This window comes from Alnus glutinosa, chromosome 1 (assembly GCF_958979055.1).
Source record: "Alnus glutinosa chromosome 1, dhAlnGlut1.1, whole genome shotgun sequence".
NCBI lineage: Eukaryota > Viridiplantae > Streptophyta > Magnoliopsida > Fagales > Betulaceae > Alnus > Alnus glutinosa.
In genome coordinates this window covers 5184620-5204746 of record NC_084886.1, presented here as the reverse complement: position 1 = coordinate 5204746, position 20127 = coordinate 5184620, and the positions used below count along the sequence as shown (strand labels likewise).

General features: G+C 36.6%; 3 protein-coding genes across 6 annotated transcripts; 1 reads left to right on the top strand and 2 right to left on the bottom strand.

The window, feature by feature from the left end:
- The first annotated feature begins 254 nt into the window (after window positions 1–254).
- Window positions 255–6845, top strand: LOC133867979 (vacuolar protein sorting-associated protein 25-like). 3 transcript variants are annotated; one of them, XM_062304777.1, is made up of 7 exons: window positions 255–416; window positions 493–594; window positions 2685–2824; window positions 4610–4663; window positions 4789–4877; window positions 4977–5052; window positions 6369–6845. In XM_062304777.1, exons 2-7 carry the CDS (start codon window positions 536–538, stop codon window positions 6488–6490), a joined length of 540 nt encoding a protein of 179 aa, XP_062160761.1. In that variant the 5' UTR covers window positions 255–416; window positions 493–535; the 3' UTR covers window positions 6491–6845. The 3 variants fall into 3 exon arrangements, with proteins under 3 accessions (XP_062160761.1, XP_062160756.1, XP_062160748.1); XM_062304772.1 differs by having other exon boundaries at window positions 261–416; window positions 520–594; window positions 4786–4877; XM_062304764.1 differs by having other exon boundaries at window positions 261–416; window positions 4786–4877.
- Window positions 6846–7037: 192 nt separating this feature from the next.
- On the bottom strand, window positions 7038–10593 carry LOC133867997 (protein AE7-like). 2 transcript variants are annotated; one of them, XM_062304794.1, is made up of 6 exons: window positions 10434–10593; window positions 10022–10157; window positions 9151–9256; window positions 8926–9025; window positions 7720–7765; window positions 7038–7325 (listed from the first exon to the last, which is right to left on the bottom strand). In XM_062304794.1, the coding sequence occupies exons 2-6, from the start codon at window positions 10146–10148 to the stop codon at window positions 7225–7227; spliced, it is 480 nt and encodes a 159-aa protein (XP_062160778.1). In that variant the 5' UTR covers window positions 10149–10157; window positions 10434–10593; the 3' UTR covers window positions 7038–7224. The 2 variants fall into 2 exon arrangements, with proteins under 2 accessions (XP_062160778.1, XP_062160772.1); XM_062304788.1 differs by having other exon boundaries at window positions 10022–10154.
- A 1479-nt stretch (window positions 10594–12072) lies between these two features.
- On the bottom strand, window positions 12073–17667 carry LOC133867970 (serine/threonine-protein kinase PBL34-like). The gene is made up of 6 exons (XM_062304752.1): window positions 16950–17667; window positions 15382–15719; window positions 15081–15216; window positions 13905–14041; window positions 13702–13825; window positions 12073–12883 (listed from the first exon to the last, which is right to left on the bottom strand). The coding sequence occupies exons 1-6, from the start codon at window positions 17146–17148 to the stop codon at window positions 12366–12368; spliced, it is 1452 nt and encodes a 483-aa protein (XP_062160736.1). The 5' UTR covers window positions 17149–17667; the 3' UTR covers window positions 12073–12365.
- Window positions 17668–20127: the final 2460 nt, after the last annotated feature.

The window sequence follows — 20127 nt, the reverse complement described above, 5'->3', positions numbered from 1 at the left end:
TCAAATTCCTTTTTGTATTTTTGATATTGTTACTAGGGAACAGAGAGTCCCTAAATCCTGAAAATCCTTTGTAATTTTTGGGATCAATCCTTTTAATGAAGATTTAAGAGTATTTGTTCGAAAAGAAAGGGAACACTTCCGGCCTCGTAAAAGGCCCTTTTGATTTGGATACGAGACCTATCTGGGCCTGCAAATTTCTGGGTTTCGTGGGCTTTAACTGGGCCTAAAGCTCAAAACCATAAATTTTTCTTACATTTTTTCATTCGGTTTCTCAGCACCCAAGCGGTCATCCTTCATTCCTTCCAAGCTCGATCAACCGAACGTTCCCAAAAAAAACAGAAGCCCCCACCCCATCAGTAGAAGCTCAGACTCAACCAATCGGAAGCGCTCTTACCCTCTCTGCCTTGATTCCTCAGGTTCATTCACTTTCAAGGCTCACTGATCCTTCTTCTTCTTTTACTTTTGATCCTCTTTTAATTTCTTCAATTACAGAGATGCTATTATAGGTTCTTCTTGTAGAGGAAGCTCCATAGAGATGCAGAAATTGGGTGATTTCAAGCTACCCCACTTCTTCAATTACCCACCGTACTTCACGTAATCTTCAGTTTCTCTGCAATTATTATTATTATTTTTGGTTTTTATTTTGTTTTGACTTTCCCTTTTAAATTTTGACAACTTAATATAACTAAATTTCAGCCGTTTATTAATCATTATGTCAATATAAGTTGTTTGGCCCTTATTGAATCTCAATCTCCTATTTATCTTCTCTTGTTGATATGTACTCTATTTTAACAATAGAAAATCCTTTGTAATGCGGAAGTGTTTTTTTTTTTTTTTTTTTTTTGGCGAGGGGGTGGAATTGACAATCCCATCTTCCTTTGTTAGCCTTATTTACATTGTCAACTGGAATGTTGGAACCTTTCTAAGGTTTCTCCAATTTCAGAGTTACCACTCTTTTGAAGCAGCGTGACTTTTGGATTGGATATGGGAGATGCATCAAATCTGTTCCATGTTTCACTTTGATGGTAGAGGCGCTCATTGATGATAAAAATATCGGGAACCAAACCAAAATTTAAAGAATTTGACCATGAGCTGCAGTTCAGCACCTGGGGAAGGGTGGGGGGACTCGGGGAGAGTGGGTTTAAACAATGTTCTTGGATTTTGTTCATTTATCTTGCTGGCTGAAAACTTGAGTCCTCAGTTATATTTTTGCTGGAATGCACCAGGCTCTATAAGTTTGTCACTTGATGTGCCTTAAATGTACAGTAAAAGGTGGATGCCAAAGTGTACCGCCAAAATCCCTAAGCAAGTTGAAAGTCAAAGCTCCTCATCTTCACTTATTCAACAGGCCTTTGAAAGATGATTTGGAACATTAATGCTGCACCCAGTTAAATCATTTTTATGGAAAGTTTGTGGGAATGCTCTTCCAGTGAAAAGCAATATGTTCAAGAAGAACCATTAGAAACCCTTCATGCCCAATTTGCAAGCAAGAGCCAAAGACAATATAATGCATGCTATTATCATGTCCATGGACAAGAGTTGTTTGGAGTGAATCTTCTCTCCAATTTGTGATGGAGAGGAAGCATCTAACTCGAATTGAAAGAGTGGTTGCTTCAGAAACCCAGCTTGGCAAAAGGAGTTCAGGGAATATAGCAGCTTGCTTGGCTTACACTTGTCAATTTGGCAAGCAAGAAATGGAAAAAGCTTTTGATAAGGCGGACCCACCCAGGGTGGATTACTGCTAAAGCTAATGCCCCTAAATCTGAATATCTCTGCTAGTTTCCTTTGCTCCTAGGTACCGGGTAAAAGTTTATGCATGGTTCTTTTCTTGCTGATATTGGAGTGGAAGCTACTGGAATTATAGTTTGAGACCTTATTGGCAAACTCGTTGCAGGATCAGTCTCCAAATTATACACTGGTTCAGCTTTGAAGGTTTAAGTTTTGACCATGCATTTGACCATGTGCGAAACAGTTTATCTTCTTCAGTCTTTGACTAATATAGGAATCATTTTTAAAACAGTGAGGAACTTATAGGAGCCTTAACATTTTTATTATACCCATCAGAGATAAGCACAATATATGGACATAGAGGAGGTACTGCCATCTTTAGCTCCTTCCAAATTTGCAAAAGCAAATTGTTCCACTGACAAAGCAGCTCATTGGGTTGCTGTCACGATATCGAAGTATTTGTTTCCTAAATAGTAGGTTTCTTGTACTCCTATAGAGCTGGCAGAGCTCGTAGTTGTTTGCATCCCTCCTTCTGATGTTCATTAGTTCCTTTTTAAGTTGTTGTGCCTTAATAAAAACTTGGCACCTAACTGCTGGACCACCACGATTGTTGGAAACAATCATATAGTTGATGTGGCATATTACATACTCACTTACTATAGGAATATAAGGCCTTGACCCTTGGCTCAGGTGTTAAAGGGGTGTTGCGGTAGGGTAAGGGTAGGTTTTTGTGTTTGAATTGTACTGAAAATAAAATGGAAGGAAAAATCTACTACTGAAATGTATTGTTTCTTGAAAACATTTATCCTCTTTCATTGTAAATATTTTTTTCTCATTGTCTTTCGCTTTTACATTTTTTATTCTAACACATCTTTTCCACTTTGCCTTATTGATTCTTCTTTTCATTTGGAACATCTTGATTCGTTTTAGAACATAAATTTGGTGTATTTTTTCAGTTTGCAGCCAGTAAGGGACACCCGTGAGAAGCAGGTACAACTTTGGAAGGAACTCATTCTTGATTACTGTAGAACACAAAAAATATTTGTGATTGGACTACAAGAAGATTTTCCATTATTTTCAAATCCTGTGATTGAAAGTGAGTTCATCATTCTTGTTAGTTTCTAATTTGGTCATTGATGTTTGCTGTTGAGTCCTAAAACTGTTTGACATAATTGTGTCAATGCCAATAAGCTTTGCTATTGTACATGACATTTGTAAGTGGTGTAAAGGAAAATGTTAGGATATATTTTGCTATTGTAATTGCAAGAATTGTCACAACACAGGGAAGACGCTAACCACATATGGACTATTACTCTACAATGACTAGTCAAAGTTACAATTAGAGCTCTTTGAAATCTCTTATAAAGTTTAGTTTCACCTAAAAATGAATCAATGTGGAACTTAACACCCATGTAACACCTTTGAAATTCTCTCACCCAATATGAGACTTGATTTTTCGAGGTGTCACCATCCCCCCACTATAATTCCTAATGTCCTTTTCAAGGCCCACGTCACCTTGTAGTGCTCCAATGCCACATGGTATTATTGGGTTGGCTCTGATACCATTTGTCACAACATTAAGGAAAAAGTTAGCTACATCTGCCTTGTTGCCTTTAAATGACTAGTCAAAGTCACAATTAGATTTTCTTGAAATCACTCAGACATGGTAAAGAAATAGTATGGAACTTAACACCCATGTAACACTTTTGCAATCCACCAACCCAATGTGGGACTTAATGTCTGGTATGTCACTAGAATGCCCTTCCTCCTAGGGGACTTGTGAGTAATAGTAGGAGGAGGATCTGTTTTGATTATATCATTGCATCAGTATTACCCAAGAAGTGCAATGCATTTATAAAAGCACCAATGTTGGTGGTCATGTATATTTGGAGGGTTGCAGCAGATAGTTCTTTTGCATTTTGGAGTGATTTTCTCAACCTTTTTTTTCTCCACCTTGCACTCATTAACAAGTTATTGAGGGGTGTTCCAAATTGAAGATAAAATCCAATTGGATGATGAGCGGCCATAAAAGGGACATTCTTGCATACTGTGATGCTTTCGGATTTTCTTTCCTTCGATGCTGAGAGGGATTCTATCTTATCGGATGGATTAAGATGCTCAAGCTAGCTTTAGGCATTAAATTGGTTGTGTCAGGGGAGATAAGATGGAGGAGAAAAACTAATGGTTATTGACAGCAAAGTTGTAGTTGATTATTTAACCATACTATTGAGAGATGCTGCGATCCACTTGTCAAGTTTTGGCTTTTTACAGAATATCTTCTGCATCTACATGCATATGTATCTATAATTGCTTTTTGAGCTGATGATCTTGGTTCAGGTTACACTTTTGGATATTTTTAGATTGGCAAGAGATACTGAGTCGTGTGATGGATCCAGAGTATAGTAGAAACTGATGGATGATTTTCTTGAAGATAAAAATTAAAAGGATTCTAGGAGGCCAGATAAATGATAAATTCTTAACTCCAGTGAAATAGATCTTGCAGTGGATGAAGCATCAAAGGAATTTTTATTGAATTTTGGAATATAAATTGGAACTGTTTCCTCTTTTTTGGCTATATTTTGTCCCAGCCATTATAATTTCACCTTTCTTCTATATGGACATGAAGGCTACGGTATGTTCATCATGCTGCATATATATTATTTTTATAAGAAAAAAAAAATGAACTGACGCCTGAAAACTTAAAAGCTATTGGGTGTAGGAGTGCTAAAGAAGTCATCCTTCTTGGTGCAAAACACCCTTTACCAATTAAAAGAAAGTCATTTCAAAGTCAAATGATTACCTGTATTCAGATTTTTCTGCAGTATGTTTTACATGCTTTTTTGGTCAGATATATATTTATTATTCTACTGTGATATTGTAGGATCTCTTAGTCATGAAGCCAGGGAAGCATTCATCTCATCATTAGTTTCAGAAGGTTTGATATGGTCTCAACAGCTTTTTTTCCTTTTTCTTTCCCTTTCTTTTGTGCTCGCTAAAGGCCTGTGCCACAACATTTATAATTGCATAGGTTGTTGATGAGTTGCCATTCTGATGTAGCAGGACGTGCAGAATGGTTGGATAAAGGACATAAGAAATGTCTAATTCTCTGGCACCGCATTCAGGATTGGGCTGACATTATTTTACGCTTTGTGAGTTAGAAGTGCGATTTTGAGAATAAAATTTCACATTTATAGTTAGTAATTACTTATCAATTCTTTTGATTTAAATCTTCTTGCATATTTGATTAGGTTAAAGATAATGGGTTAGAGGACAGTGTTATAACAGTAGAGGAAATGCGTTCAGGGATTGAATGTCGAGGAACAGGTAAACTTTGATCGTATATAGTGTGTAGAAGAAGTAATTTTGAAAATGATACTAGAAACTCAACTCTTTAATGATTATATTGCTGTTGCTACTAAAGTGTTGCATAAAATGAGGATGATTTTTTTGTGGAAAGTGAGGGAGAAAATTTTCTTGTTCTATTTTTCTAAAAGGGATTTTCCATGTGGAAGGAAATGAAAGGTGAGAAAGGAATATGTTTTCCTTCATATTGGACTATATAAGAACTATTTCGTGAAACTCCAATTCTCTCCTTCAACTTCAATGGTAGTTGGAAAATTCTGGATGTGTTTCTGGGACTGGAGCTTCAGTACCAGTTGGTGCCTACATTTTTTTCACATCCGACTTTCAGAAGATATAATGTTACCGCCCTTTTTGCTCTTTAAGGTTTTAGAAAGTACTTTTTGAGGTGTGCCCCAGGGGCAAGGTCCACCTGGTTAACTATGAAAACTGTTCTTTTGCCTGAATGCTGAAGGCGTGTGCCTTGTGAAATTAGTTTATGTTAAGAAAAGAGAACTCCCAGAAGCGAATTCAAAGCATAACTGCTCATCAATCTGTTTTCTGTCAAGAAAAAATTTCGTGCCCTTTTTTCCTCTCTCTGTCTCTGTCTCTGTCTCTCTGTCTCTCTGTCTCTGTCTCTGTCTCTCTCTCTCTATGCTGACGTGCCTTTGGACTTTAAGACAAGACTCCCTGTGTGTCACTGCTTGTCTTAATTTGATCTGTTTCAGTATTAAATTACTTAATTTTTCTTCCTTCTGATATCCATGTATTTTCTTATGAATTTGTAACTGCTCTGTTTTTAACTTTGATGCAAAGTGATCAGTACTATAGATGTGATTGATTATTCTTAACTAAATTCACACCATTTTGCAACGGCTACTTCTAGTGTTTCTTTCTTTCTCAATCAGCTTACACAAATGCTCTTTTATATTCAAAAAAATTGATAGAATTTCCATATATTTGTGTAGTATAATCGGTCATTTTGGATGCTTAATGTTAACTGACATTTCTGCTGAGTGCCCTTACTGTTCTTGTGGACAACGTTGAGTGCATTGGTCTGATTGCGTCTGGTTTAGTGTGGGTCACAGTTTTGTATATAACCATGTCTAGTATTGTGTCCATATCTAGGAATCATTATGTTTATGAGGGCCTCTCTCTCTCTCTCTCTCTCTCTCTGTGTGTACACACTTTAGCATGCATACTTTCACAATACATTTTTGGGCTTATGATTTTGTATAAATTGTGCATGAAAGTTCACACTTTATGACTAAAATCTCTCTCTTCATCTGTTAATACTTCAGAGCTTCATGGGATTGACCGTACAATACTGATGCGAGCTTTGAGACTACTAGAACAAAAGGGGAAGCTTGCTACATTCAAGGGAACTTCGGCTGATGATGAGGGCATAAAATTCTCCATGTAACCCTTTCACTTGGTTCCTTTCGTATGTTATCCAGCAATGGTTGCTTGTTACTACTGGTCTGGTAGGTAGAGTTTGCAAGTGTTACAGTTGGTCAGGTTGAAGCTCTTCAGTTCTTTTTTGGGCTCCTGTGAATTGGTGAAGACCAGCTCGTGACGTTTTGTTGTGTTGAATTTAAGCTAGTTAAAGAATATATGATTGTATGTCCTCGTTTTGTAGAGCATGAAGCATAACACAGGGTTCTTGAAAGGATGATTTCTAACCTGTGTCACTGACGTCAACTCCTAAACATCTGAATCCATTTACTTTTTGGCATATGAGCAAAAATGGATCGACCTAAAATTCTCTTTCTTGTTTACGTCTGTGAGAGACCACTTTTCTATCGAACTACAACTAATGCCCAGCATTTTTCATCGAAGTGTCAGTTTGAATTATTACAGCTTCAATCCTTTATTTTCATAATAATCATTTAAAAAAATAATGTTTTCACATTTCTATCTAAGATACCAAAAAAATGTATTAATCAATATAATCACCTACATTACAAGACTTAGTAAAAAATCATTGGACATTGAAATTATTCTATCTCAGATTACATAACAGAAATAACCAAAAATGCACGTATGAGAGGGGGAAAGAAAATCGTATAATAGTCATGGACAGGAGCTGATTCCAGGAAAGGCTCCAACAGACTATTCATCTAACTGCTTTGCATGGACGTACAAGTACAGCATAGTTCATCCAAAAGATGGAGCCAAGCATTCATCAACCATATCCAAGAGATTTGGGTTCTCCAGTGCTGCTGCCACCCGTTCTTTGTCATTCAGTTGTTTGTTAACTGCATTATACAACAGAAATACGGAAGGACATGAAAATCAGGTCATAATTTTTATGAGATCGTTCGTCGACTAAGAATACAAGAAAATGTTAAAAGGTTTTAGCAACATTTGAAAAATGTATCATTTCCTCATCATCGTTGTGGTTGCAGGTTTCAATGATGCTGCTAGAAGAATCGTACGTTTTCTTTCAACCACTTAATATATTTCTCTATAGGCAAGATTCAAGAAGCTCTTCAAGTCAGTGGACATGACCGTGGTCAAGATAAGCTTAATGGCATATTAGCTTGGCATTACATGAATCATGAATAACATCTAAATCCATATTCAAAGTACCAAATGCAGACAAGCATGCACAGAGAGAGAGAGAGAGAGAGAGAGAGAGAGAGAGGGTACCTGCAGCTTCAGATGCATGAGACCCAGGGGCTACCCTTATATCAACCTGGCCAAAATTAAGAAAGAGCAGTAAGAAAGGAGGTAAAACTTGTACACACCATAGGAGCTGCCAAGCCCAGTTCGAATTCCAGAGTTTGATTCTGTAAGCAAGCAGGCTTTATACCAAAAATTAAAAATAAAACAGAAAAATGGTCTACATAAATCATGTTCCAATATGAAACCATAAAGTGGCCATTTTTTTTATATACATATCACCAGATAGTAACTGGACAGCATAAGCATCTTACAACCTAAAAAAGTGAACCCTCCCTGCTATCATGGACTTGTTGTTTATATGTGATTCATTGCATTTTAACTACGCAGAAGCTGAGTGGTTTGCAATTTATACTGGGATCCATTAAGCATTTACAGTGCCTTATTGTTCGATGATCTAACTTCAATCTTAGTTATAATGGTAAGCATATGCCTCCTAGCCTAGGTGGGGTAGGCAGGAAATAGAATTTCCACAAAATTGCCTCTTAGAACAAGCTAAAACTCGCCCCTTGTCACTGAAAATGCAAAGTTGCCTATCAATCTCGGTCAGGTGCTTGCAGCGGCAGTTGTTTACTTAGTCCATCTGATAGATACAGGGAACAGTAATGAATGAGGGTATCAATTATCTAGCTTTGCTTGCACTTTTCTCTTTTTACCCTACGTATGAAAAACATTATGTTGTTGATTCTATGCTCACTGCTTAGTGTTCTTTGCATGACAATTGAAAAGAACTCTATTTCTCCGCCAAGCAAAGAGCTAAATATATGAACTTACCCAATAATATATATTTCCCGAAGCACGTAGATGAACACAGCGATATATGCCAAAATTAGTTAAAGCAAACACTAATTTTCATCCTAAACTGATTCTTGAGGTGATTCTGACATTCTATGCATGCACCCCTTAGCCATATACTCCTTTCTACCTAGGAAGCCATTAATGCATTCAGGCAAAGATTTTTTCTTTTTTCTTTTTTCTCAAAAAAAAGAAGAAGAAGGAAGCAACCATAGGCGCATTCTGTCAATATAATGCATTAATCAGCCTGTTTAGAGCATTGTAGAAACCTATGAAAAAAGTAGTTGTGAAGTCCTAATATTCGATAATATATTTCACCTATGCGATGAATGAACAATGTCATCAACAAAGCTCATAATAGGGAAATAAAGTTGATACCTTGTAACGAGAGGGCAAGCTCCTCAAAAGTTTCACTCGCAAGCAAAGCCCAATAACAGTTGCCATACTACAATGTTCAACTGTGGGAGTAAATGTAACCCTGAAGCGAAGCATCATTATGCGTCATGAATTAAAGTTTCATTTTCCCAAATGTTAGAATAAGAGAACACAATAAGATGAAAATGCAATACATGGATAAGAATGAGACAGAAGAACTGTGTTTACCTAACATAACTTTGCCTGTCATCTACTTCGATTGCATCTTCTGTTATAACTTTTAGCTCCTCCAAAGAGTATGGGTGCTCGGGGTCTTTTATATCTCTTATATGATTTAAGAATGTTAAGAAAAAAAAATAGACAAATAAAAATTTCAGAGTGTAACTGCCTACATAATCAGGTGCAGAATAGAACTTTTAAGTTCTTTTCCATATACCAAGAGGAAATGTATAATCAACGTCAAACACATCTTAGAAGTATGATGTTCCAAAGAAAAAGGAACACAAACATACTTTTTAATAAGTTCAACATAAAACCAAACTATTTACACTTCATACGTAATAGGTCAAGCATACAATATTACAATGCTTAGGTGACGATGAAGCACTACTGCATTAATTCGTTAAGACCAAAACGATGGATGCCATGTAACTAAAATCAAATTAATTATTTGTTTGCACCTGCATGTCTGTGTGTGGGCATGTGAGAGAAGTGAGAACCAAATCCCATATTTAACACATATATGTCCTAAAAAAAGAACTATTTCATTGATTCACAGAAATTTTGAAGTTTCGTAAATGCACCCTGAAGCTAATACAGAGCCAAATGAATTCCCTATCCATTTCATCGCATTTTTATGTCAAAAGTTGATGAGCTCAAAACAACCCGAAAGCAACAGAAAACAATGTCTCCAATCCAATCCCAATTCCCAAAACCCAAATCCATCCTGCAAAAACACAACCTTAATATCCGAAGTTTACTCTATTAAGTACTAAAAGTACATAAACCTATACAAAGAGATAGTAACAGAATGCCCAATTGAAACCTAAAAAAAAAAAGAAAAAAAAAAAAAAGGAACATAATTCAAGGGAAAGGATATCAAAAACTTCTTGTTGGTCAATGGGTTCCACGGCGTACTCATCCGCGTAATCACTCGGCGCGCTTCGAGCTCGACGCTCTTTCTTCTCGTACACGATTGGGTTCGCATTTATCAATTCAGAAACCATTTCTACCTACTAAAAATTAAATTAAATATATAAATGTTTCATATAGTCAACTTGCTTCTCATTGGGAGAAAATTAAATATTATAAAGAAATAAATTAAATTCCTAAATAGAATTCGATTTATAAATATATCATACCGAAATTACGAACCCAGAAATTCCAGAGACAAAAGTGCTCAACTTTAAGGTACGCCCAATTAAAACTCTGGCTTGTTATCATTTCAGATGAAAAAAGGGTTTCCGTAACAAAAATAAACAAAAAGAAGATAGAAAGAGAACAAAACTAACCACTTCGATTGTTCTTCCTCGTCTCTGAGTGCCTTGTTTCTCTGTCTCTCTGTCTCCCTCTTTTTGAGGTTCTCTTGATAAGTCCTTGAACGTTTTAATACGGCAGCACGTACTTGCCGTTCAGTCCTAGGCCAAATTTGGATGCCTAATGTGAGTATGTGTGCGAGGTGTGTATGGTGGCTGAATTTGTACCCTCTCTTGATTAATGAAAATTGATCTTTTCTTAATAAAAAAAAAAAAAAAAAAAAAAAAAACACACGTTTCTTAAAGTCACGTGCATGCTTAATTAAAGAGTCAAAAAGTTTGTTTTTCTTTTTTCTTTTTTCTTTTTTTATCGTAACAATTTAAGAGCACCTCCAACAATAAGAGTTATTTTAATCGTTTAAAAAAACTCGTTCTTCTATTTTAGTTACGCATTTTTTAATACAAATTCTAACAAGACTATTTATTTCACCGTTTACTTTCTTTAAATATTATTTTTCAATCCTTTTTTATTTTTTATTTTTCCATCTTTCACCTCCCTCCTATTGTATTTGGATTCCCTCCGGTTCAAATGTACTGGAGGGGATCCGGTTATGCCCCTAAAAAAACACTAACAGGATCTCCTCCGGTCATTTGAACTGGATAGGATCCTTTTCCTCTTCTTTCCCTCTCACTTTCTTTAAATATTATTATATTAGTCCAAGTTGCTACAATAAACTTTCATATTTTTTTGCTGTAGCAAATTATCTAATAATAGTTATTATAACCAATTTAAAAGTTTTGTTGGAAATGCTCACCATTTTTTGTGCTAAAATAACTAGTTTTTGAGATGCAACTATATTTTCACCCAAATTTACGTTCCTTATCGGAAGACAGAACCAGTCAGAAAACTAACTTCCCTAGAACTAATGCACAATTTTCCAAGAATCACCTACAAGAAACCATCGGATGCAACTTGAGGGATTGGATGAGCAGAGGCTGATTGGGTCAGGTAGGTAGCTATGGATAATGGGCGTGTCTATAGGGAGTTCTTCCAGGCAGATCAGCCAATGCAGTCGAGGAGTTATAGTTAGTCTGGAAACTCAACAAAGAGTCTTCTTTTAACAGAGAATACCAAGTCTTAGAGAGGATTATAACAGCATGAAGTCAAACTGATTTTAAAGCTCTTTTCTTCCTTATATGGCGAATGGGAGCTTGGATTGCTATCTTTATACGCCCTCGAAGACGGGTTCGGGTTCTTCCGATTTGAGTCTTATCCAGAGAGAGGGTGAAAGGGAGCCTAATCTCAACTATTCAGTGTAGAAAGTAAATACAGAGCAAGGAACATGGAGTTTGTGGGCTTTATATGACTCCAACGGTTGATGTATTCCAGCCATATTACTCTCTGGGACATCTCTTTCTGCAAGCAAAATCTCAGCAGGCAAACAATACATCTTCGTACAGGGCAGGGTGCAACTGGAATTTCATTAAAAAAAAAAAATGAAAAATAAAGGGTGCAATTGGAAGCTTATCTATGCTTTATAATGTTTGGTTTAAAAGCGAGGGGGAAAAGAAACAACTTCTCAGATACAATTCTTCCCTCCCACATTAATCATGAGCATGAAAAGTCGGTAACAGCTGAATGAATCGAGAATAAGAGGAAAAGAAAAAAGGGACAGGAGGCAATACACTTTCATATTTCCAAACAAACTGGAGAAATACATCGGTTGACATACAGATTTTCCTCAATAAGCCCACCTGCCCTTACATTCTCCTCTGGTGGGAGGTCACCACTCTAAACACAACATAAAGCAGACATGTTTCTCTGTTGCTTTCTCAGTTCTCTAAGAACAAATGCTTTAACAGAAGATACATCTATACCGAGGAAGAATAAAGGGAAAAAGGGGAAAAAAGAAATGAATGATGCCAAGGGGATTGGGAAAAGAAACTGATAAATTACCAAAGCCAATGCTATGGTTTACCATTGGGTTTCGGTGATTGTTGAGGGAACTGATGATGATATGGAGAAGCATAGGAACCATTTATGGACAGGCTCCTGTGCTGCTGCCCGTTCCTTGAAAATGATCCTCCCTGCGTTCGGATGCCATTTCTAGCATTTGGGCTAGACCCGATGCGGTCAGCTTGCATGGTCTGGAAATAATATGATGAGCTTGCCATATCCTTAAGGTTCGGCAGAGGTTTTAAGGCTTCAACAACTTCACTCATTAGGGGTCTCACTTTCGGATCCCGACTAAGGCAGTGGGCAGCAAGTTGTGCAGCTTTCTGGGCTCCTTTAATTGAAAAGTGACCTTCAAGCCGAGGGTCTATCAACCGGTAGAATCTTCTTCTCTCTCCTAGATTTGGCCGAGCCCATTCAACCAGGTTATGTTCACCATTAGGTCGGTTTTTGTCCATAGATCTTCTGCCAGTCAACATTTCAAGGAGAACCACACCAAAACTGTAGACATCACTCCTTGAAGTAAGATGTCCTACAACAAAAACATGGGTAAGCCTTGGCCGCATCTCAGAATTTTGGGATGCAGCAAATGAAAAAGTACAATGCACAAAATAATGAAACTGACTTCTGCATGCTCAAGACACCACATATGAAGATAGCAAAACACTTCCATTTCCTAAAAGCAAAATACTGCAGATGCGATTGTTTAACCATTGTGGTCCTGAACAATATATTTGACTTAACAAGGCCCTAAAGGGTATATCTTTTTTTGATAAGTTAATTAAATTTTTTTTTTGATAAGTTAATTAAATTTTTTTTTTTGATAAGTAGGCCCTAAAGGGTATAACACTTCCTAGCCAACCTATAATAGCTAAAACCAATGCAATAGGACCTGATGTAACAAGTTACTACAAATAAATTATTTGAAACAAGTAAATTATGCGAGACAAGATTGCAAGAGCTACGAGCAAGACAAAGAATGCCAGTGCTTTAGGCTCCCTAGCTATTAGGAAAATCCATATGCACCAAGCAGAAGCATCAAATGCATAGTGCTGAAAGATGCCTCCCTAACATATTGAAGGCCAAGTTAGATTACTATCTGTGCAAGGGCTAAAACGCAATCAAAATTGGTCTTTCAACATTTTGTCTATTACCATTTATTTTTGAGAAAAAAAAAATTTTTGAGGCAATTCATAGTCAGCTTCACATCAAAAGAGCATTAGAACAATTTCTTGATTAGTAATAAAATACATAGTCATACAGAGGCCAAATCGTAATGAAAAATGGGGTTTTTTTTTTTTTTTGGGGGGGGGGGGGGGGGGGTTGGTGAACAAATTGAACCACACTTACCTGTCATGACATATTCTGGGGCTGCGTAACCATAGGTTCCCATCACTCGGGTAGAAACATGGGTTTTGTCACCCTCAGGACCATCTTTGGCAAGTCCGAAATCAGAAAGCTTTGCATTGTAGTCCTGAAATAGCATGTTATTAAGATGATAAATGATATCAAGGGTAAAATATTGTTATGATGCCTTAGTTTTAGTTACATACTGCATCTAATAGGATGTTGGAGGTTTTAAAATCACGATATATAACTGGCCTTTCTGCTTCCTCATGAAGAAAAGCAAGACCCTTTGCAGCACCTAGTGCAATTTTCATTCTAATGGACCATGGAAGGGGCAGGGACCCTGCATATAAAACAAGTGATACAAGAGAACATCAAACAAGATGCAATCTAAAGGCAGAATATTATCACAAAGCAGCAACTGTCAATAAGCCTACACTCAGCCACTTTACAGTTAATGCATCACGAGGCTCCGTAGAGTAGATATGAGATTCTAAAATTCTAAAATGCTACTCTTAAATAGGAAACATGATGTGGATAGGCTACAGCACAATAAGAAATAGCTTACGGAAAACCCATTGACATATATATTATGCTGAGATGTACCATAAACCCTGCAACTACGATTTTCCCCCTTTTTTTCCTTTTCAACTCGGCCAAGTAATCTTCTTTTCAAGATTATTAAAACTGTTTATTCTCAACTCAAAGCTTCTTTCCCCCCGGTCAATTAAGTTGTAAGACTGTTCCTCAATGTCAGAGCTATGTTTTACCATAAAAGTTACTACCCCAAAATGAAAACTTTTATTTCAACATTAAAATCTGCATAGTGTTAGAGAAGAACCGCCCTAATCTAATCACAAAACCCAGTCCAAAGTTTCCTAATTCAGAATCTCAGTATAAAATTTCCAAAGAAGGATATCCAGAAAAGCTCAAAGAGTACCAAGTTCAACAGCAATTTAAGACCTGCCTACACTAGAAGTTAGTGCTACATATCCACTAGAAGCTACCACAACATTTGTAGCAATAACTCTACCTCATAAGTGATATTACCATAAATGAACCTGACAAATGCACGGTTTTCCACCATAAACCACATATTTGAGAGAGAAAATATAATTCTCCCCTGTTGGATAGCAAAATTGGATTTGATATCAAAATTTAAAAAATAAAATGCTAAATTCTTTGGTATTACAGACAAAGCAATCTCCCTTTTTATGGAAGGAAACATGTAACTTTAGGCAACAAAAGAATCGTGAGAAGAGGCTTTGAAACCCACCTGTAAGTATATGGGTTCTAAAGATCTTTTGATTAAAGAAGTCCTCAAGAATCTAACATTTATGATCCAAAATGAAAGAGTGAAGGAACAAGGAAAAGTTACATACTTCTAAACAGATGATTCTCCAAGCTCCCTCGAGGCATGAACTCATATACTAGCAGTCTCTGATAATCTTCATTGCAGTAACCAATTAGTTTGACCAGGTTAGGATGAACAAGATCCCCGAGAAAATTTACTTCCGCCTGTAACATGAGATGAGTCAAGATTAGGAAGAAAAAAAAAAAGAAGGAAATTTATTAAATACAATAAGAATAAAATCATCCAAAAATCAGGAGGAAAAAGAGAAAGGAAAGAAAAAATTGTGGCTGAAATTTCATAAAGGAAAAGAAATTAGGAAAGTTACAAACCAGCCATTCTTTATGACCCTGAAGCCCATCATGGTTGAGGGTTTTAACAGCAACAGTAAGCCCCGTGCCAGGTTTCACAGGAGCAGTTCCATTTTCTTCAATCCACCCCTTGAACACACAACCAAAACCACCTTCACCAAGAAGACTCTCAGGTCTAAAATTTCTTGTCGCCAACTTAAGGTCATTAAATGAAAATTTCCGCAGTCGAGAAGCAACTTTAAGCTCCTCTTCCAGTTTGGAAGTGGATGAATTACTTTCCGCATTACTAGTGGTTGAGGATGAGACTATTGGAGCTACTGGTTGGTCTCTGCTTGTATCATTTGTTGATTTACTTTCAGCTGAAAAAGAACCAAGATATAAGAATACAAACTAACAAAAAAGAACAGACTGGGTAGGTTGACATCACTTAGAACAACACATTTTGCCATTGTGCAAATCAGATTTAAGCAAATATAAGAATTTGATATCAGCAGTAATTCTTGATACAAGCACGCACATGAAAATTCAATGAAACAAGATGGACACCATGTGAGAGGGACAAGATTACAAGGTCCAACATATAATCATAACAAATAAAAACAAAATATGAACCACAACATAACACGTTGGAATGGATTCAACATGACAGGAGGAGTAAGGCCTCGAAAGAATGAGCTCTGGTTAGCAAACCGAAAGACAAATAGAAGAAAGGAAAAAGTACAAATATCTAAAAGAGTCGAAAAAATGAAGCTAAACATCTATCCAACTTAATTGGGTAATAATTGCTTCATGTAAAGTCCCTTGAACGCACTTATTTCTTCATATATGCATTGCTTCCTACCCCATAGAATTACGTGTAGGCCTAGAGAGCGAGCTCTCACATTCTTGTGACAAGCTCTGGCAGATTAGTGTTTCTCTCAGGACTGAGGAGCTCTTAGTTATGGGTTTGCTTTCTGCTTTTGGGAGATGAAGTGCAGCTCTTATTAATTTCTGCTCAGAGATTGATCTCTCCACTTTTCCTTAATCACGTCGCTGACCAAAGTCAAAGCAGAAGTAGACATTTGCCCCAAGACTAGAGAAAAACCAGACTATACCAGGTATGCTTCTAACATATTTCTTCAAAATTCAAGCTTTCATAGTAACCTCCTCACTTCTGCCCAAAACAAAGAAGGGGGGTGATGGAAAAGAAGAAGTTTTCATATTACATATTAATCCATAACAAGTGAAGTTATATAGATTGACCTTGACCCTAGTTTTGATGCAGCCATTTTATTAGCACCTCAATCCCAGTCCTCACGTCGCATAATGTTTTCTAGTCATAATACACTAATCACTAAACCAATATTCTGGGGCAAATTAGGCAATTTAGTCTCAATCAAGATAGTAATTACACCACCAAAACATGCACTAGTTAGTTAACGATGGACTTAATCCACGAGACACGCTGAAACAAAAAATTCCTAAAAAAAACACATCCAGGTGAAATCAAACATAAGGAAGTGTAAAACCAGAAAGTTATTTAGTACAAGCAAACTAGAAGAACATAATATGACCTAGTAAAGAAGTTTTCCAAAGAAAATAGAAGTTACCATAATGAGTAGTGGTGCCACTGACTGAGGTATCAACTTTGGATCTTGAAGAAATGCAGCTTCCAAGGAACCTCAGCCTAACCCAACACCCAATCTCCTGCTCTTCCACATCTCCAACCTCCTTCTTCTTCTTCTTCCCACCTTTTGATTTGCCCGCTTCCCAAGTCCCCACCTTTCCATTCTCAGCACCCAATCCCATATCTCACTAACCTAAACACTCAAGCCACACTTACCATCAGAAACCCCAAAATCCCAAAACACCACCACCCTATACCCACCTCCCCCACCACCGCCGCCGCTGGTCAGTCTTTCTTTACCAACAAACCCACAAACAGAACTACCAGATAGTACCAAAAATTTCACAACTTTCCCTCCTAAACTGAGAAATTAGACAAACCCATACGAGAAAAGCTAGATCACATGGAGTAGATCAAAATTTTGAGGAAACCTTGACACCCAGAATTTGATCAGCTTGAGGAAACTGTTGGTGTTGAAAAAATAGTACTAGCTTTACCAGAGAGAAGTAACAAATCTCACTGGAACCCAGAAATGTCTGCCCAAAGATACAGAAATCTCAGAGAGGGCCTCTTGCAAGCTGACCAGTTTAAAGCTGGAAAGAAAAGAAATTTGGAAAATATCAGATATATACTCTGAATTATCGATTCTCTCTCTCCCTCTCCCTCTCTCTCTCTACCTCTGTGTTTGTCTCTCTTTTTTTTTTTTTTGTTAAACCGGAATCGAAGACTAGAAAAAGCAAATCGAGCTGCCCGGAGAAAAACGGGCAGTGATAGCTGACCGGACAGGGGTTGGGAACGCAGGCCCGAGAGTGGGTGTGCTTTGGGAAACAAGGGCGGGCATGTCGGGCAGACAGAGAAGTGGGAAATTTGGGCAGTTCAGGCAGGAGAGAGAAGACAAACCTAGGGGACCCACTTTGATGGTGATGTGTCTTCCTTCCAAGAGCGGAAGGTGGGACACAAACGCAAGCCCGCGCGTCAGATTGATCTCATCGGTCCCATGCATTCATTTTTATTTTTTGGAAAAAAATATATATATATATATATATATATTTCTTTTAATGAGATATTTCAAAAATATACGTTGAGCTCCCAGAAGTTGGACAGCTATAATATGTGCAGAAGTAGCCTAATTAATAATTAATGGAAGGATATATTTACTTTAAGAGCTCTTTTATTTATTCATTTTTAAAATAATGTAAAAATTTGAGTATTTTAGTCTAAAGTAGGAAGGATCAAACCTTATCCTATCATTATGATAAGCTATTATACTTGTTAACGATTAAGAATATGTTTCATCATATCTAAAAAAAATAAAAAATAAAAAATAAAAAAGAAGAAGAAGAATATATTTCGTCAATGAAAATGAACTTAAATTTTAAGTTTATTATTTGAAAATTAAAAGCATGTCAATTTCGTTATTTTTTTTTTTTCAAAATGTTTTATTTTGGTCTTTTTCCCTTCTACTAGCTGACTTGCTGCAGGAGTGATGGAGATACCATGTTGGGAGTACTTTTTCTCTCTCTCTCTCTCTCTCTCTCTCACATTTTTTTTTTAATGACACGATGCAATTTAAAATTAAAAAACCTGAATTTGGATAGGGTTGCAATTAAGACAGCTAATTGCAACCGATTTCGGTCCAAGAAGCCCTAATCAACTCTCAAACACATGAAAAGGATCATAGAGTCACATTTGGTAAAGCCATGAAGAATATGAAGTAAATTATTGCAAGAAAAATATTATTTAGTTGAGTGTTATATTATTGAGATGCCGTGGCAGTCAAAATCAATCATTGATTTCTTTTCTTACAAAGCCCTTGTTGATCCAGTGATTCAAGTATTGATTTTCACTGTTACATCATCCCAGTTGTATGACAGTTGTATAGTAGTCAACTAAAAAACATAACTTTTATTGTAAAAATATATAATACATTTACAACTTTTGTATAACATTTTTTCAAACTAATCATTAGATAATGATATGTTTTCTTATATGTGAGTTCTACATATCCAATAATTGATTTAAAAAATAAAAAAGTAAATAAAATTATTGAGATTGTACAAAAGTTGTACAAAGATTATAAACGTATCATATATCTGTTGTAAATACCACAAGCTCATAAGTGAAAGGCTAGCTGCTTTTCATTACCGAAGTAATTTCCTTTTTCTACGTAATAGCCAAATGATAATTAGAACGATGAGAATCTCTAAAACATTTTTTTGAAATTCACAAAATTTTGAATAGAAAATGAGAGAGCCAGTTCTTGATCAATCCGTAGCGTAACGCCTATATATTTGAGAAGCCTGAAACACTCTCCGTCCGTTACCCTCCCCCTCTCTCTCATTCCTGTCCAAATTAAGTCGAATTGGGCCAAAAAGTTTCAGCCAATCTTCATCCAAAACCTAAAAGGAACGACAGATTTCAACCAAAAAAAAAAAAAAAAAAAAAAAAAAAAAGAAGAAAATAATTGACAGGCACAGGCCAATTTTTTAGTAGATTGTGTGCTCGTTCAAGTAATTGTGCTTGACTTTTAGTCCATCTGCTTACAACACAAAGACCAACTCCCGCCGTACTACTAAACTAACACACGTTCCACTCATTTGATGTTTCCATTAATTTCAAATCAGTGGCCTTTAAAGATGTTGAAGAGCCATAACTATTCTTTTTTTTTTTTTCTTTTTTTTTTTTTTTTGGCAAAATACTTGGATGAAGATCCATCTATTGAAAATTTTAAGATCGATCCTTGTTAAACAAGTTAAACCAATTAAGCAACATGGCAGTTGCACCATTTTAACCTCATAATATACTTTATATAGCTTGAAGGGAGGGTACTTCTCATTCTTGATCGGAATGAAAAAAAGAATGAAAGACGAATTGAAAATGCTTCTAACCGGGAGATGAAAAGCTGGCCATTTTGTTAGACAATGTGGCCTCCCATTTGAACAAATTTCAAAAGGGAAAGATAAAAGGGTTGGGTTCTCACTTCTCTCTTGCTTCCACCTGAAAAGCAGTATTTCAAAAGCCGGGTCTGCGTTAGAATATACCAAACTATATATAAAGTTTTGCCAAATAAATAAAGATTAGGATAGAGTTTAGGCCACAGATTTCCGAGGCATAATGCGGCTGCATGCCTACACCTCAAAGGCCACTAACTATCATCCCCT

Bases quoted from the DNA above. Each gene is read 5' to 3' on its own strand.
- LOC133867970 (XM_062304752.1), bottom strand. From the start codon at position 17,148: ATGGGATTGGGTGCTGAGAATGGAAAGGTGGGGACTTGGGAAGCGGGC. The intron at 15,720-16,949 runs GTAACTTCTATT...GTTCTTTTTCAG, and splicing joins TGGCACCACTACTCATTATG to CTGAAAGTAAATCAACAAAT. The intron at 13,826-13,904 runs GTATGTAACTAA...ATGCTATTTCAG, and splicing joins CCAACATCCTATTAGATGCA to GACTACAATGCAAAGCTTTC.
- LOC133867979 (XM_062304772.1), top strand. From the start codon at position 536: ATGCAGAAATTGGGTGATTTCAAGCTACCCCACTTCTTCAATTACCCA. The intron at 2,825-4,609 runs GTGAGTTCATCA...GTGATATTGTAG, and splicing joins TTCAAATCCTGTGATTGAAA to GATCTCTTAGTCATGAAGCC. The intron at 4,878-4,976 runs GTGAGTTAGAAG...ATATTTGATTAG, and splicing joins CTGACATTATTTTACGCTTT to GTTAAAGATAATGGGTTAGA.
- LOC133867997 (XM_062304794.1), bottom strand. From the start codon at position 10,148: ATGGTTTCTGAATTGATAAATGCGAACCCAATCGTGTACGAGAAGAAA. The intron at 9,026-9,150 runs GTAAACACAGTT...GCTTCGCTTCAG, and splicing joins GACAGGCAAAGTTATGTTAG to GGTTACATTTACTCCCACAG. The intron at 7,766-8,925 runs GTATCAACTTTA...AATTTTGGCCAG, and splicing joins GCTTGCCCTCTCGTTACAAG to GTTGATATAAGGGTAGCCCC.